The sequence below is a fragment of the Vespa velutina genome, chromosome 1, assembly GCF_912470025.1.
Source record: "Vespa velutina chromosome 1, iVesVel2.1, whole genome shotgun sequence".
NCBI lineage: Eukaryota > Metazoa > Arthropoda > Insecta > Hymenoptera > Vespidae > Vespa > Vespa velutina.
Window position 1 is genome coordinate 18,169,334 of NC_062188.1, and position 16,346 is coordinate 18,185,679.

The window sequence follows — 16,346 nt, forward strand, 5'->3', positions numbered from 1 at the left end:
AGGAAGAGAAAATGCATAACACTGGCTTGTGTTAATGTCACGAGCTACGCGACTAGGCATAATAATGTCTAATGAATTGGATGGATCCTTAGTAACTTAGGTGGATTTTATTACTGTGATAGTCCACTTCGAAGGATCAAAATCTCTTATTGCATTCTTCTTGTATTATTTTATATGAAAACTTTCTAGGAACGATAAGTTTTCAAACGATTTGTATCAATCTTTTAAATAACCCTTCACGAACAGTTTTTCTTTTAATAAGGTAAAATAAATAATCATTTTGAACAGATCGGTAGCATAAATAAAACTTTATTTAACTTCACGGCTATAAAAATGAATAATGTTATAATAATAATAATTGTGTGAATTGTTCTAACATATATACTCTAAAAATAAACGTAATTAGCGCTTATGAGAATCTGATGTATTGATAAATTTTGAACGAAAAAAATTTAACACGAGATCCGGCCAAATACACTTTTGAATGTTATTAACTTGAACGGAACATATATAAATACGAATAATTTTGTTTCGACGAGAGAGAAAAAAAACGAAACGAAAAAAAAAAAAACAACGAAAAGGAAAAAAAAACCATCAAAACACCAAATATCATATATCAACGATTAACATCGTATTTTTTCTTCTTCTTTTTTCTTCCCCCCTACCACGTTCTAGAACGTGGGTGCATTTGATTTAACTATCTTTTTTTTTTTTTTTTTTTTTTTTTTGTTTTTTTTTATACACCTATAGTTCTTATACACGAACTAATTTGGCAAATTCTTTTAGACATAATCTTTTAATCAAATTATTCGTTTCGATTTCGAAGAGGCGTTAATGATTTATGCGGCGAAGATGTAGGTGTGGTGTGACTACTTCTTGTAACTCCTATTACGTTTTCTTTCCCTTTAGTATGGGGACGTTTCTGTTGAGCTTTTAACTTCTCCCCTGCCTTTTGTTGATGTTCCAATTGCCTGGATTTAGTTTGCAATTCCTAAAAAAAATTCACCTGCTTATTGTGCAATTCCCTCAGAAGCATATATATATATATATATATGTGTGTGTGTGTGTGTGTGTGTGTGTGTGTGTGTGTTGTGTTGTGTATAATAAAACATTATGAGATAATAAAAATAAATAATAATGGTAGATCATAATATATAGTGGGCAAAACAAGATAGTAACACAAAATTATTCATAATAGAAATATATTTATTTCATTGAACATATATACTTGATTTTTTGTTTATTCTTTTAATTATATAACTTTCATAACAAAATTTATATCATTGTATAAATAAATACTGTAAGTATACAATAGAGACAGATAATTTAGAAACATTATGGGATTTTTATAATCGATAGAAAAAAAAAAAAAAACAAAGAAAAAGAAAAAGAAAAGAGAGAGTAAACAAAAAAACATTTAATAAAATGTTCTTTTTTTTTTAACAATATCAACAAAAAAAGGAAAAAAAGAAACGAGAAAAAAAAAAGATATCGATATCACAAAACAAATTTGAAAACATATGGTAATCGAAGTTACAAGTGATCGATTGAAAATACAACCAAATCCAGTAGAAACTAATCGCAAGGCCGACAATAATGAATAAACGCACCTGTTCCAATCGATAGATCTTTTCTTTCAGCTGTGAAACATGCTTGATTCTTTGTTTGTGATTCTGGTGGCCAACTATTTCGGCATATTTTTCATTTATGTCTTCGTATTCCTTTTGAAGTCGATCATTACTATCGGTTAATGTTTTAACTTCGCTACATTAAAAAATATGCATATGTATGTATATATATTTAATATTAATTGTTTATAGTTTTTGTTCCCATTGGAGAAATATTAATAATCATAATGATCTTACGTTTCAGCAGTTTCACGACGTGCTCTTTCCTCAGCTAATTCTTTTAAAAGCTTCTCTTCACGAGCATGCCATTGTTCTTTTTCCTTTTCAGCCAATATATGTTTATTCTAAAATGCAATTGATTATGGATCATTATCGTCAAATCAATAAGAGTATTAAATATAAATATGTATATATATATATATACTTTTTAAATATAAATTGAAATATTACCTCGGCACATCTTTCTCTTTCTTCAAGTGATATAACTTTCATGGAGAGTTCTTTTAACTGATAATTCGCCTAAAAGCATAACGATCTAAATTAGATATTTTCATTCCCTTTGGTATTATATATTTGTATAATATATATCTAATCTTAATAGATATTTACTTTCTCAATGGCGAGTTTATGTTGCACCGATTGTACGGACATCAATGCAGTGGTTTCTTCGGAGATCTTTTTTTGATTATTTAATTGTTCATGAAGTTTACCACTTTCTACTTCTAATCGCGAAATTTCAATCATTTGCGCATCGTTTCTTTCCTCTAATCTTAATAACATATCTTCTGCGGCACAAAGAGAACCAGCCATTTCATCGAGCTGCCTCTTCATCTAAAATTAATAAATATAATTGTAGTTAACGTTTTTGTTTTTATGATATTAATTTATATATATATATATAAGAGATATAATAATACCTCTGCACTTTCGCTTGACTTCTTGTTGATTTCTTCTCGAAGTCGTGTAATCTCTTTCGCTGCTACTCGTTGAAGTTCATCAATTTTCATTTCGAAAACAGTCTTAATAGATTCAAACTCAGACAAACTACCAGCTTCGATTTGACTTACGAGTTGCCTCTCGGCATCTAATTGTTTCATAATATTGTGCACTTGGTCGTGTACCATTTGAGAATTATTACGCATAGAAGCAAGTAAATCTCGATGTTCGTGTATACAATCCTCGCCACGTTTTAATTCATCTTGAAGTCTTTCTACCTCAGCGTGACTCTGTGCTAAACGTTTTGAGAGTGCAGCAACCGATGCTTGATTTTCCGCCATAACTATTTCAAACCTATATACACACACACATACATATATATATATATATGTATATATATATAAAATTTTAATAGGGAAAAAAAAAAAAAGAAAAAAAAATAAAATAATTTTTATTATCGCAATACCTCTTTCTTCTAGCTACCATTTCTGCAGCCTCCGCACGTATTTGATTTTTCAATGCTCTAAGCTCTGCTTTTTTCTCCGCCAATTCTGTTTCCGCTCTGTCTAATCCGACCTGCAAGCTTTGACTAAAACTCTCCTGAAACAATATAACGATATAGAACGTAAATAATACGAAGAGAATAAAGAAAACGAATTAAAGGGAAAAATTGATATATCAGAAATACCCGAGTTTCTGCGGTCGATTTCAATTCCTCGAGTATCGAGGAAAGTTTTGTAATTTCGGCATCTCTTTGGGCCAATTTATCGTCTAACGCAGCACGTTCGGTTTCTACTCTTTTCAAACATGCTTTATATTTTTCAATATTAAGACGCATTTCTTCTTCAATCGCAGCCGTGGCTTCTCTGATCATTGTATTTATCTACATATTATCATGACAAACTATTAATATGAAAAATCATTTTCATCTATGAAAATTAATAATCCAAACATCACAGCAAACCAAGACAAACGCATGCTAATAAATCATTAAATATTTTAGTTTTATGGGAATCTCTTTTGAAAAGTTTCTTTTTACAAAACGAAACAAAAAAAAAAAAAAAAAAAAAAAAAAAAGAAAAAAAAAAGAAAAAGAAAAAAAAATAAATAAAATATATAAAAAAGAAGAATGAGAAAATGAAGAAAAAAAAAAAAAAAAAAAAAAAAAAAAAAAAAGAAGAGAAATTGCAAAACAAAATACAAGGTCAGGTGATGTTTAGCGTTTTACGCACATGTGGTCCGCTTACTTTCGCGTCACATTCGGCGATTACTCTCTTTACTCTTTCTTCGCTTTCCGCACGACAAACTGCTATAGTTTCTCTAGTAACGGCTTCGGCATTTTCAACGATTTTATTTGTGTGCTCCTTTATTCGTTTGGTTTCTTCCTCAATTGTTTGACTCGTTGCTTTTTGTAATTCAGCTATTTCTTTATCTCTCGCTATCGACAACTAAATGAAAAAAATATTATAAATATCTTAATTATAAAAAAAAAAAAAAAAAGAAAAAAAAAAAAAAAGTATTTGATAAAACTAATTTGTCTAGCCCATACATTTTCTATTTCATTCAAATAATCTTCCTTTGCCTCTTCCAATAACTGCTTTAATTCTGATTTTTCTTCGCTGTGTTGCTTTTGTAAAGCCTCTATCTCATTTTTATGTTCCTTCAAGACAAACTCATGTTTCTGTTCTGCAATTTCTAATTCCTCATGAGCTTGCGTCAACCGTTGACTTACCTATAATCAGATAAATATAATTCAATTAAAAATCTTAAACTACGAATGAATTAATAATCATTATTATCAATGAAATATTTACATCTCTGTAAAGTCTTTGAACGTCTTGTAATTCTTGTTGAAGAAATGAATTATTATCGGCCATATCATCTAAATTAGCTTGCAATACGATTACTGTCATTTTTGTCTGATCATATTGCAATTGAAGCTCTTTCTTTTCTTTAACAAAAGTATCTTTCAATGTATCCTTTTCTACATTATAATTTTTTACAAGATCATTCATTTGTCTCATGGAATCATCCAAAAGTTTGTCGTATTCAGCTCTTAATTCGTCCAGCTCACATTGAAGAGTAGACAATTGCCCTTGAAGTTCTAAAATCACGTCCTGCCTTTTCCCCAATTTATTTTCAAGATCACATTTATTGTCCGTTAAATCGCTTATATTTAACAGAAGCTGTGATCTTTCCTTTTCTAATAATTCAATTTGTATGTCACGTTCTTCCTCCAATGTTTTTAATTTGGACAATAATTCTTTATTTCTTGTCTCTAATGTTTGTATCTATTTAAAAGATATACATCTATTATTATTTCAATATAGTAATAATTTTGTTATTGTATAATTTCACATTAATTACCGCAATTCGATTTGTTTCTGTTATTTTAGACAATTCATTTTCTAAAAAAGAAATTTTCTCTAACAATTCGGCCACTCGTTTTCTTAATTCATTTTCAAGCGTTCTTCTAGCAGAAATTTCTTGTTCCTTTTCTCTCGACATATCCAATAATTTAGAACGAAGCTCGTCTGCTTCAGCTTGATGCCTTTCATCATGATTATCTAAAACTTCCTGTTGTAATTTAGCCTAAAAACAGAAGAGTTTTGCCAAATTAAGCTGCAAAAAAGTTAGATATAAACCTTAAAAAAAAAAAAAAGAAAAAAAAAAAGGAGAAAAAAAGGGTGAAGTAAAAAAATAACAAAAATTATTATTCGCTTACCATAGTTTCTATATCTTTCCTGTGTTGTTCTTCAACTTCAACTTGTTTTTTATGTAAATCCTCTATTTGCACTTCAAGTTTACACATTTCTTCCTTAATCTCTTCAATATGTTTCTCATGTTCCTGTATAGTTTTATCTTTATTCGTACATTCAACTTGTAATTCCAACAACTGATCCGCATAATTATAATGTCTTTTATTAATAGTTTTATTCTTAGTCTGGTTCATGGATTTCAATTTTTCCTGTGGATAATTTGGATTGATTGATTTGACGATAACACTTCTTCTTGGACATTGTGGCTATAAATGAAAGAAAAATTTCCATATATCAATTAAAACATATAATCTAACTTATCGTATATTTAATATAATTTTTAATCTATCAAATAATTAATTATATATCACTTTAATAAATTAATTCTCTCACAGTTAAAAATCTATCTTGTGGTTGATTTCCAGTGCTCTTGCTTGAAACGGTTAAGCTTGAATCGGTACCATTACTAATTACACTTTTATTATCCTGAAATCTTTCTGTTTTTTCAATAATATATCCTTTGATTTTTTGGTCGAACTTTGGATCATATGCACCGGGTGGTGGCGCCTCACCTAGAAAAATAGCATAAATAATAAAGCTTTAAAATAATTTTTATATCACAAATTAACAAGTAACAAGTAACATATAATATATAATATATAGATAAGACAATTAACAAGTAACATATAGATTCTTATGTGATAATACTTTAATGATATCCGTATCATCAGTAAATATACTTTAATGAAAGACAATGCGTATTAAAGGTGAGATTATTGTAGCTCGTTGCGTTCACTTAGGGTCAATCCTATTCTTTCAAATGAATACGCGCGAGAAAACTAAGGTTGGAGGGTGGAATCAAAGGGGATTTCCTTCGGATGCATCTTTAAAAGGTGAGGGGTGGGGAGGAGAAGAAACTCGAAATAGGAGACAGCTGTGTGTGTCTGTATTTGGGAGACATGTAGATCCATGAAGAAGGTACCAGGTGTAACCTTCGACTAGCCCTTTTTGTCGTTGCGATAAAATGTCCTCTTTTGTCGTTACCTACACCCCCCTCCCATTTCTATCCCCTCGCCCCACCCCTACACTACCACCACCACCTCCTCCTTCTCCCCCTCCTCGGCCCTTCACCTCTTCAAAATCATTTAAAGATTAAAATGTTTCACGGAACGATCGTGCGCAATTGTTACAACTTGTAATATGATGCAAATTGCAAGGATGCATTTTTTTTTTTTTTTTTTTTTTTTTTAACTGATACTAACTTCTTTCTCTTTATGGCGTAAAAACTATAGGCTAGATGGACTTTCGTATAACAATATTTTACTAGTAAAAAAGTTACAAAAAAAGCGCGCGCACACACACAAGCAATATTTCGAAATTAAAGTATATTCGAATAATTAATTATACAACGATACGAGCCTGATATTCATTTTAATACGATTGTAACGATGTTTATAGGCATTAAAGTCGTCAATCGTTAAAATAAATTTTAATGACTTCAGTTTTGGTGTTAATTGATAAAAATAAAAAAAAGAAAGAAGAATAAGAAAAATCAGTTTGAAAAGAAAAGAAGAAAAAAAAAAAAAAGAAAAAAAGAAAAATGAATCAATAAAAGAGCATTACGAGAATTCGGGACAATTTTCCCGCCAGAATGTAGCTTCTCACTTCCATATATATAATTTTCTAAAATTGATGCACACTCATTGATTAACGATATGATCGTTATCATTGTTCCAAATGGCGATATGATTTTTGCTTTTTTCTTTTTTTTTTTTAATTTTCTTCGATATCATTAAACATGGTAAACGGTTAATATTAAGAACTTACTTGTAAGTTCATTGAACCGTTGAATTCTAGCTTTTGAGAACGACATATCGTTATATATCAAATATATTCAATAAAATCTAAGGAAAATATCCTTAAAAAGGATATGCGCGTTTAAACACCAATGTTTATATCAGAAATAAACACTGTTACTAATTATTAAAAACACTGCACGTTCCACCATGAGCACGTCCATCCCCCTTGAAAACTATGGCTTATATGAAGTTGCATGAATCTTACACAAGCGTTCTTCTCTCAACGTTTCTTTACGCGGGTCTGTTCACCGGTTTTTCTTCGTTTGAAATGACGGTTACGTGAAGACGCTATTGACCAATCAACGACAAGACATTCAATCGTCGTCGAATCAGCGGTTAAACGTGACGTACATATTAACAGTGATGTATGCATATGATTTATCGCCACGAGCATTGTCATACATATACAATTTATCCTGTTAGATTTTTCTTTTTCTTTTTTTTGTTTTTCCTTTTTTTCTTTCTTCTTTTTCTTTTTTTTCCTTTTTTTTTCATAATATTAATCGTAAATATTGAAACAATAATTTTTTTCTTCCAATAAAATCTACATTGTATTGTTTATTATCGAAAAAGTTATTTAAAGTGTCATCAGAATAAAATTTTTCCGCGATATAACAACGTGTCTCGAATTATTGAATAATATATAGAATGGTATTCGTATAAATGAATTCGTTTCTTTTTTCTCTCTCTTTTCTCCCAACATTTTGTGAGCATTAAATCTTTATAAAGGATACGTTATATTCTCGTTTAATATTGTAATAATGTAATAAATTTTTGTTGTACAGAAATTGTAGATATCAAGTGCCACGTAGTAATGTTCAGACCAATCGGCATTTACAGCATGTTATATGTACAGTTATTCCATTAGCGTACTCCGATAGAGATAGCTGTTACTGCTTTTTCTGATAGATTATCTTGCCAAAATCTATTAAAATGAAGTCGAAATATTATATTACATTCCTGGGGATTGTGCTCATAAGTTTATCTTATGTTAGCTGTCAATATAGAACGAAAAATGTGAGAATTTAGAAAATAATTTCGTCGATGAGTTCAAAGAAATTGTGCTATTTTGAAATGTCAAATTAATGTCATGCCTCAAAATTTATTCTAATTTATTGTGGAATTACAATGAAATTTCTTTTATATTTATTAATTTTCTATTAAAATTTAATTAATCGTTTTACTTTGACCATAATTAAAAAGATAAATTAAGTGATTCTATGGACTAATAATGTATCCTCTTTCTAACCTCTAAACTGATCAATCTACATATATTTTCTAGAGTCAAAGTTCCTCGTTAGCCGAACGTGTACAACAATTAACAGAAATGGCCATTAGGAGACCAGTAATTAAATTTAACGGAGCAAAATTTAAGGAGTTTGTTAAAAATACTCCAAGAAATTATTCTGTTATAGTTATGTTCACTGCTATGGCACCGCAAAGGCAGTGTCAAATTTGCAGGTAAGAAAAATAATAATAAGTTTGTTAATGATTTCTTTTAATTATATATATATATATACATATATATACATGTTTTCAGACATGCAAATGACGAATTCACAATAGTTGCAAATTCATTCCGGTATTCTCAGTCTTATTCGAATAAGTTGTTTTTTGCATCTGTAGATTTCGATGAAGGATCAGACGTTTTTCAAATGGTATTAAATACAAATATACATGCAATAATCAGCTTGTAAATATGAAATATAAAAATGACAAAATATAAAGACACAAAACTATCCTTTTTTTTTTTTTTTTAGATGAGATTGAATACTGCTCCGGTATATATACATTTTCCAGCGAAAGGTAAACCAAAACCAGCTGATACTATGGATATACAAAGAGTTGGTTTTGCCGCAGAAGCAATAGCAAAGTGGATATCAGAACGTACCGATATTCAGGTAATTATTTCTTATAAGCTTGTGTAATAAAATATTTATTGATAACAATTATTTCTTATAGATAAACATATTCAGGCCACCAAACTACTCTGGCACAGTAACTTTGATAATGTTCTCGGTTCTGATTGGAGTATTCCTATATGTTAGGCGTAATAATTTAGATTTAATTTATAATAAAACAATTTGGGCTCTTGGTGCATTAGTAAGCTTATTTTATTTTTCTTTACTTTTATTAATAGAACGATTCATTTCATTAAAATTGATCTTCTTATAGTTTTTCACTCTTACAATGATATCGGGACAAATGTGGAATCATATCAGAGGACCTCCATTTATCCACAAATCAGCTAATGGAAATATGGCATATATCCATGGGTCATCCCAAGGTCAATTTGTATTAGAAACTTATATTGTTATGGTTTTAAGTATCCTTTTAATTTAATAAACATAATAAGTTAGTTGTTAAGTATATATAATATACCTTAACAAAAATAATAAGATGGAGCAGTGGTATTAGGAATGATTCTAATGACCGAAGCTGCTACAAGGAAAGGTGATGTTAAAAAACGAAGAATATTTGCTGTGATAGGCTTTGGATTAGTTGCTATTTTCTTTAGTCTACTTTTATCCATATTTAAGAACAAGGCACAAGGGTATCCATACAGGTTTGTCAAGACACACACATTTATTATATATATTTACATACAATCTATATTTGTTTGATCAATTATTTATTTTCTATTTTGCAAATAGCTATATTACATATTCTTGGAGTATGATAGTATATGTTTGTATAATCTAGAAAGATACTATCATACTCCATGTTATGTATTTGAAAGTATTTACTTTAAATCCCCTTCCAGTGAAGATTAATTGGTCTGTTACAGGTTGCTGTTTAAATGAACAGATATTTTACAGAAAAATAAGGTTTGTATAAGTCCCATTTTTGTGAGAATTTTTATCTTGCCATGATCTCATTGGCCTCACAAATGCATATTATGGTACACGAGTTATAGTGATGATAAAGAAATGATACATAATTTATTGTTGAATTTTTGCACACGTTTGAAGGCTAAAAAGTTGTTACAAAAGAATGATGTATCTTAGCCTAATCAATCTTTCTATAAATGTTGTACGATAATTATCAAGTTCATACATTTTTTATGTAAAGTAAAATATGTTAATATATGACTATTAATAGTCATACAAATTTTTTAAACAAAAGATAATCAGAATAAAAAATTACTTATTTACAGAGTTTGATATAAAAAATTACTGGAAATTTAAAACTGCCTTTAAACTGAAATTTATCTGCTTAAATTATATCATTTATGAGTTCTTCCAAATCTATACAGGTAAAGTAAAAAGAGAAAAAACAAACCATTATGAACGATTGAGGCAGAAGTTGAATCAACAATAAAAAAAATTTATGTAAATAACACATGTAAGGATACTGATTGTATTCAAAAGATAAGTGTAATTAAAACTTTTTGGTTTTTATTTTGAGGCAATTCTTCAAAATATTTTGATACCATCTGTGAATCCTTAAAGTATAAACAAAAAAAAAAAAGAACAACTATCCTACTATAATTAACTAAATATCCTACCATAATTAACTAAACTATAAACGTAACAGGAATAAATAGATTATATGTCGATAGACATATTTGATATATATTACTATCGAATGAATTTATTGGATATATTATTAAAATTGAAATAGATTTATTCTTTAGTTTCGAGTTTAATAGTTCGATATTAGATCACGTGGCGCTAGTGTCTTATTAATTTCATATGAATGCTGATCAGTAATATTAGTAATATACAAATAAGTGATAAAAAAAAATTAAATCTTAATTCCCCACCCCTCCCTCGAGATTTATTTACACGACTAATGTATGTCAATATTTGTATTACTCGTGTTATCTATCGTATTTTTATTAGAGTTAGGGAATTTTTATAAAATATAACCAGACATATAGAAATGTTCATTAGTTATATCGTAGTAATCTTTTGTCGATTTAAAACCCACACTGTATAAAGATTATCTCTCATTATTGGAAAAGGGTAGAAACAGGGAGTGGAAAGGAGAGGGGGTTGAATTCATTTGCAACAATGAAATATCTTTGTATGTTTAGTAATTAATTAGCGGATGCATTTAATTAATTCTAACGAACGGATGGTAGAAGATTGTATTTAAATTATGTGCTATCATTATCGCTTTTTCTCTAGACGTAGTTTCCGGTTTAAATCAAGAGTCCCGTCTAAAAGCATTAGCGTTAAGTCGTTATCTGTGGTCGATACTTATCGCGTCAACTATATACATACATGCCTTCCTCAGTCTTAACCGCGAATGTGCGGAAAATTTTTTTTAGTTGTTTATACAGAGTATACAGGGCAAATATTAATTTTTAATAGCTTACTAAATGTTGCAACGGAATAGTGACATTACTATAATTATTTTGTTTTATCCTATACGACCTTGGAAATAAATGCAAATATAATGCCTTTAGCGAATCTGACGGTTCCTTGGACTGAACAACATGTAAATGAAAAGGTAAGATAATTCATTGATTTTATTATTTAATAAATTGTTAAACGTATTTTAATTCAATTTCAATATTACCTTTCATCGATTATATAGGATGATTTTAGAAAATATTTATTTTTATTTAACAACAATATATATATATATATATATATATATATATATATATTTTTTTTTTTACACATATATATATATATATATATATTTTACATATTATATATATATATGTATATTTAAATAACAAGCTGTGCCAACGATATAATTTTGTTTGTTTAGCAGGGATTAGAAATTCTGTCAGATGAGAACCAGGAAGAAACAATGATTACTCAAGAAAACCTTATTGAGTCTCGCTCAAATGGGTGTTCCGAGTCGCATGAAATTGAGGTTCGTGAGGTGGTTCGAGATGGACACGAAAAAGCAGATCCGTCTCACTTTGAACTATTAAAAGTACTTGGTCAAGGCTCTTTTGGCAAGGTATAAAGTCAAACTTTTATCTGTCTATTTTATTATTATTTTTTTTTTTTTATTATTTCTCTTCATTTCTTTTTGCAATTGATTACACACACACACACATATATATATATATATATATATATATATATATATATATATACATTCATTCGTTTAGGTATTTTTAGTACGGAAAGTTGTGGGAAAGGATAACGGCACACTATATGCTATGAAGGTTCTTAAAAAGGCGACTTTAAAAGGTATCTTTTTTATAATTAAAAGATTAATATTTCCTTCATTATTGTTCAGTCTAATTGTTATATCATGGTACCTTAGTCAGAGACAGAGTAAGAACAAAAATGGAAAGAAATATATTGGTGGATGTGGAGCATCCATTCATTGTTCGACTACACTATGCATTCCAGACAGAGGGCAAACTGTACTTGATCTTAGACTTCCTAAAGGGTGGTGATCTTTTTACAAGACTATCCAAAGAGGTTATTGAACAAGCTAACTAGATACAACTTGTATGATTACTTTTCATTCAATTTTCATTTTCTATCAATGAATATTTTTTTTTTTTTGTGGTTGCACAATTTATTCAATTTGTATATATGTACATAATATTGACAAATATTTAATATATCTTGATTGATAACAACTATCATATATGTTCTTTTCAATACCATGTCTTTTTCATAGAAATTGAAATTATTACTATTCTAGAAATAAATTTACAGGTCATGTTCACGGAAGAGGATGTAAAATTTTATCTTGCTGAACTTGCACTTGCATTGGATCATATACATAAACTTGGTATAATATATCGTGATTTAAAACCGGAAAAGTTTGTATTTCATTAAAGTAAATTGATATTACATTTTGAAAAATATCATTTCATTTATTTCTTATTTTATTTTCTCTGACAGCATTTTATTGGACACTGAAGGGCATATCTCTTTAACTGATTTTGGATTAAGTAAACAATCATTGGATAATTCTAAAGCATATTCATTTTGTGGTACAATTGAATATATGGCACCGGAAATCGTTAATCGAAAAGGGCATTCTTATGCTGCGGATTGGTGGAGCTTTGGTATACTTTTGGTGAGTTATTAAAAAAGTTTTCTAGAAAACATTTAAATTCATTTATATCTTATTTTTTAAATAAATAATAATTTGCAGTTTGAGATGTTGACGGGTGCACTTCCATTCCAAGGTGCGAATAGAAAGGAAACTATGACACAAATATTAAAAGCAAAGCTTATCATGCCTTCTAATATCTCATTGGAAGCCCGTGCATTATTACGAGTATTATTCAAAAGAAATCCAGCAAATAGACTTGGATCTGGTAATGTCTAAATATTTATTTTCAATTTTCTAATGAAAGTATATTTATATCTTGTGCGAGTATTTTATTTGATTTGTTTTCATACATTCACTTAGGTAGTGTAGAAGAAATAAAAAACCATATCTTTTTTGGAACCATTGATTGGGATGCTCTTTATAGGAAAGAGATAAGACCGCCTTTCAAGCCAGCTGTTAGTCAAGAAGATGATGCATTTTATTTTGATAGTGAATTTACGTGTAAAACACCTAAAGGTAATAATGTACAATTTTCTTTTTTCCTTTATAGTTCTTTTTTTCCTCTTTTTTTCTCTTTATGTTAATGTTTGAAATCGTTGATTAGCTTAAAGAATTGGCCAAGTATATATTTTGTATTTGAAAAGATATTATTATTATTTTTAGATTCTCCTGCTGTACCTCCTAGCGCAAATGCTCATGAATTGTTTCGTGGCTTTAGCTTTGTTGCACCTTGTTTATTAGAAGATCATACAAAAACTCCAGAGTACAAAAACTGTGATAGTATTAGTAATACTTTCCCAGCTTATGTCAATCCTATTTTAGTAACCGATGAATATGAATTTAAGCAGGAGATAGGTAAAGGAACTTATAGTACCGTTTACCTTGCAGTTCATAAGGCAACTAAAACTGAATATGCTATTAAGGTAAATTATATGCATGTATAAATATATAATGAGAAATTTTATATTTTATAATTATTAAATTTTATATTTATTATATGTAATTAAGATTGGTCGTAAAATAGGTGATTGAAAAAGCAAAACGGGATCCTTCGGAAGAAATAGAAATATTGTTACGATACGGAAGGCATCCACATATCGTATCTCTAAGGACCGTTCATGAAGACGATAGACGAGTTTATCTTGTATTAGAATTATTGCGAGGTGGTGAACTTCTTGATCGATTGTTACAAAGACGTAATTTTACAGAAAGAGAAGCTGCCGAGGTGATATATACAATTACCAGTGTAGTTCATTATTTACATGAAAATGGAGTAAGTATTTATACCGTTTTATAATTAATTATTTCTATTGATAATAAATATTAATAATCTGAATGTCAAATGTTTCAGGTAGTTCATCGTGATTTGAAACCATCAAATATATTGTTTTCAAAACCTGGTGGCGATCCAAGTACATTATGTATATGTGATCTTGGCTTTGCTAAACAATTACGTGCAGAAAATGGTTTATTAATGACACCATGTTATACGGCCAATTTTGTTGCACCTGAAGTATTAAAACGGCAAGGATATGATACAGCTTGTGATATTTGGTCTTTAGGTGTTTTATTATATATTATGTTAGCCGGGTATGAAACTGATTGCTTTGGAAATATTTATTATGTAATAATGAAGCATAAAATCAAATGTATTATTATGTAATTATTTTGTTCCAGATACACCCCTTTCCGAAACAGTCCAGGAGATAGTGCAACCGATATACTTGATCATATTGGACCTGGGTATATAGATGTAGAAAGTGGAGTATGGTGTCAAATATCAATGGAAGCCAAAGAATTGGTGAAGAGAATGTTACACGTTGATCCTAATCGTAGGCCTACAGCAGCTTTAATTTTAAAATATCCTTGGATTGCAAATCGTCATCACCTTCCACAAAAAATGTTACCTGATATCAGTACAGATCCACATAGTTTAAAGGTATTTTTTTTTTTTTTTTTTTTATTGTGCGATCGTTCTTATTTTTATTTTATATATTAAAATTTTATAGATGGCCGTTGCAGCGACATACAAAGCTATGTCAAATAGTCCAAGATTACCTCATATTGGGCCTGTTGTTTTGTCAGAATTAGCCCGTCGTAGAACACAAGGTAAACCAGGTCCTACAGAAATTTAAAATTAAATTTTAAGATACGTTGAAAAAAAATGATAAAAGAAAAAAAAAAGAAGAAAAAAGAAAAAAGAAAAAAAAGAAAAAAAAGAACAAGAAAGAAGAGAGAAAGGAAGGAATTAAAAATATCTAAAAGAATCTTAAAAGGGCAAATTTTGACATGTACAAGCGAGATAATTTAAAGTACAAGAAGAAAGAAGCTAAATGTTTCTATTGGCACTATCACTGTTATTATTCAATTAATTATGTACAAAATGTGTGAGAAGCGTTTACTACAAATCAGTGACAGTGAACTTAATGTGATACTTATTTATACTTTTCATTTTCATTTAGTACCTCTGCGTACTTTTATGTACGTATATATTGCCATACATAGACATTTAAAAATGATCTAATATTAATGCCTAAATCTTTAAGTTTTAGTCAAAGATTCCTATATTCTTAAAAAAGAAAACAAAAAAAAAAAACCCCCCTTTTTAAATATATTTCCTACGTCGATCTTGCTAAATAAGACTATATAAGTCTATAAGTGAATGTAAATCTAAATATAACAGAAGATTATATTTTATTGATATGAATGTAGTATTATTCGTGCAATGTTGAAATATAATTAGGTATATAATGATCTATTATAAATTAAAATTTTCTTTATGAGCTTTAAACACTTCTATAGTAATAGAGAAAAATTATTCATTTACAGTCTCTTATCAGCTTTAATACTATGTAAAATATTTCAATATTAATAAAATTATCCCAGAAATATTCAACATCTATTGAAATCAATGTTTTACGATTTTATATACGTATGTATATATTTATTAACATATATGAAATGCTAATGTTTGAATAATTAAAATTAATTAATATCGTAGGACTGTTTAAATTTAAATTGTAAATTTGAACGTCGAAACATATTTTAGATGACAATTATTTTCGTTCGTTCAAACGGTGACGTTTTTTTTTTTTTTTTTTTAATGCTGTGATTAATCTTTTATTTATATTTCATAAGTAGAACGTATATAAGAATATATATGAATCGAGTAAAATAAA

At 28.8% G+C, this 16,346-nt stretch overlaps 3 protein-coding genes across 10 annotated transcripts; 2 read left to right on the forward strand and 1 right to left on the reverse strand.

Moving 5' to 3' along the window:
* Positions 1-289: 289 nt before the first annotated feature.
* Positions 290-7,438, reverse strand: LOC124955217 (hyaluronan mediated motility receptor-like). Of its 5 annotated transcripts, none has more exons than XM_047509366.1 (15): positions 7,151-7,438; positions 5,717-5,895; positions 5,290-5,589; positions 4,932-5,156; positions 4,379-4,855; positions 4,114-4,296; positions 3,797-4,012; positions 3,253-3,447; positions 3,031-3,164; positions 2,546-2,918; positions 2,238-2,459; positions 2,079-2,147; positions 1,866-1,972; positions 1,611-1,764; positions 290-991 (listed from the first exon to the last, which is right to left on the reverse strand). In XM_047509366.1, the coding sequence occupies exons 1-15, from the start codon at positions 7,194-7,196 to the stop codon at positions 806-808; spliced, it is 3,066 nt and encodes a 1,021-aa protein (XP_047365322.1). In that variant the 5' UTR covers positions 7,197-7,438; the 3' UTR covers positions 290-805. The 5 variants fall into 5 exon arrangements, with proteins under 5 accessions (XP_047365322.1, XP_047365328.1, XP_047365302.1 ...); XM_047509372.1 differs by having other exon boundaries at positions 3,812-4,012; positions 7,151-7,434; XM_047509346.1 differs by lacking the exon at positions 7,151-7,438 and adding an exon at positions 6,947-7,103.
* A 330-nt stretch (positions 7,439-7,768) lies between these two features.
* LOC124955331 (tumor suppressor candidate 3) lies at positions 7,769-10,589 on the forward strand. Of its 2 annotated transcripts, XM_047509627.1 has the most exons (10): positions 7,769-7,888; positions 7,968-8,199; positions 8,465-8,643; positions 8,723-8,840; positions 8,943-9,083; positions 9,145-9,285; positions 9,358-9,508; positions 9,583-9,748; positions 9,971-10,010; positions 10,340-10,589. In XM_047509627.1, exons 2-9 carry the CDS (start codon positions 8,116-8,118, stop codon positions 9,984-9,986), a joined length of 996 nt encoding a protein of 331 aa, XP_047365583.1. In that variant the 5' UTR covers positions 7,769-7,888; positions 7,968-8,115; the 3' UTR covers positions 9,987-10,010; positions 10,340-10,589. The 2 variants fall into 2 exon arrangements, with proteins under 2 accessions (XP_047365583.1, XP_047365576.1); XM_047509620.1 differs by having other exon boundaries at positions 7,770-7,888; positions 9,971-10,589.
* A 560-nt stretch (positions 10,590-11,149) lies between these two features.
* On the forward strand, positions 11,150-15,495 carry LOC124955320 (ribosomal protein S6 kinase 2 beta). Of its 3 annotated transcripts, none has more exons than XM_047509590.1 (13): positions 11,157-11,640; positions 11,908-12,105; positions 12,260-12,341; positions 12,418-12,578; positions 12,822-12,928; positions 13,011-13,188; positions 13,267-13,432; positions 13,528-13,683; positions 13,831-14,090; positions 14,192-14,440; positions 14,519-14,757; positions 14,845-15,106; positions 15,177-15,495. In XM_047509590.1, the coding sequence occupies exons 1-13, from the start codon at positions 11,587-11,589 to the stop codon at positions 15,300-15,302; spliced, it is 2,238 nt and encodes a 745-aa protein (XP_047365546.1). In that variant the 5' UTR covers positions 11,157-11,586; the 3' UTR covers positions 15,303-15,495. The 3 variants fall into 3 exon arrangements, with proteins under 3 accessions (XP_047365567.1, XP_047365546.1, XP_047365555.1); XM_047509599.1 differs by having other exon boundaries at positions 11,911-12,105; XM_047509611.1 differs by lacking the exon at positions 15,177-15,495 and having other exon boundaries at positions 11,150-11,640; positions 14,519-14,729; positions 14,845-15,051.
* The last annotated feature ends 851 nt before the right edge of the window (positions 15,496-16,346 follow it).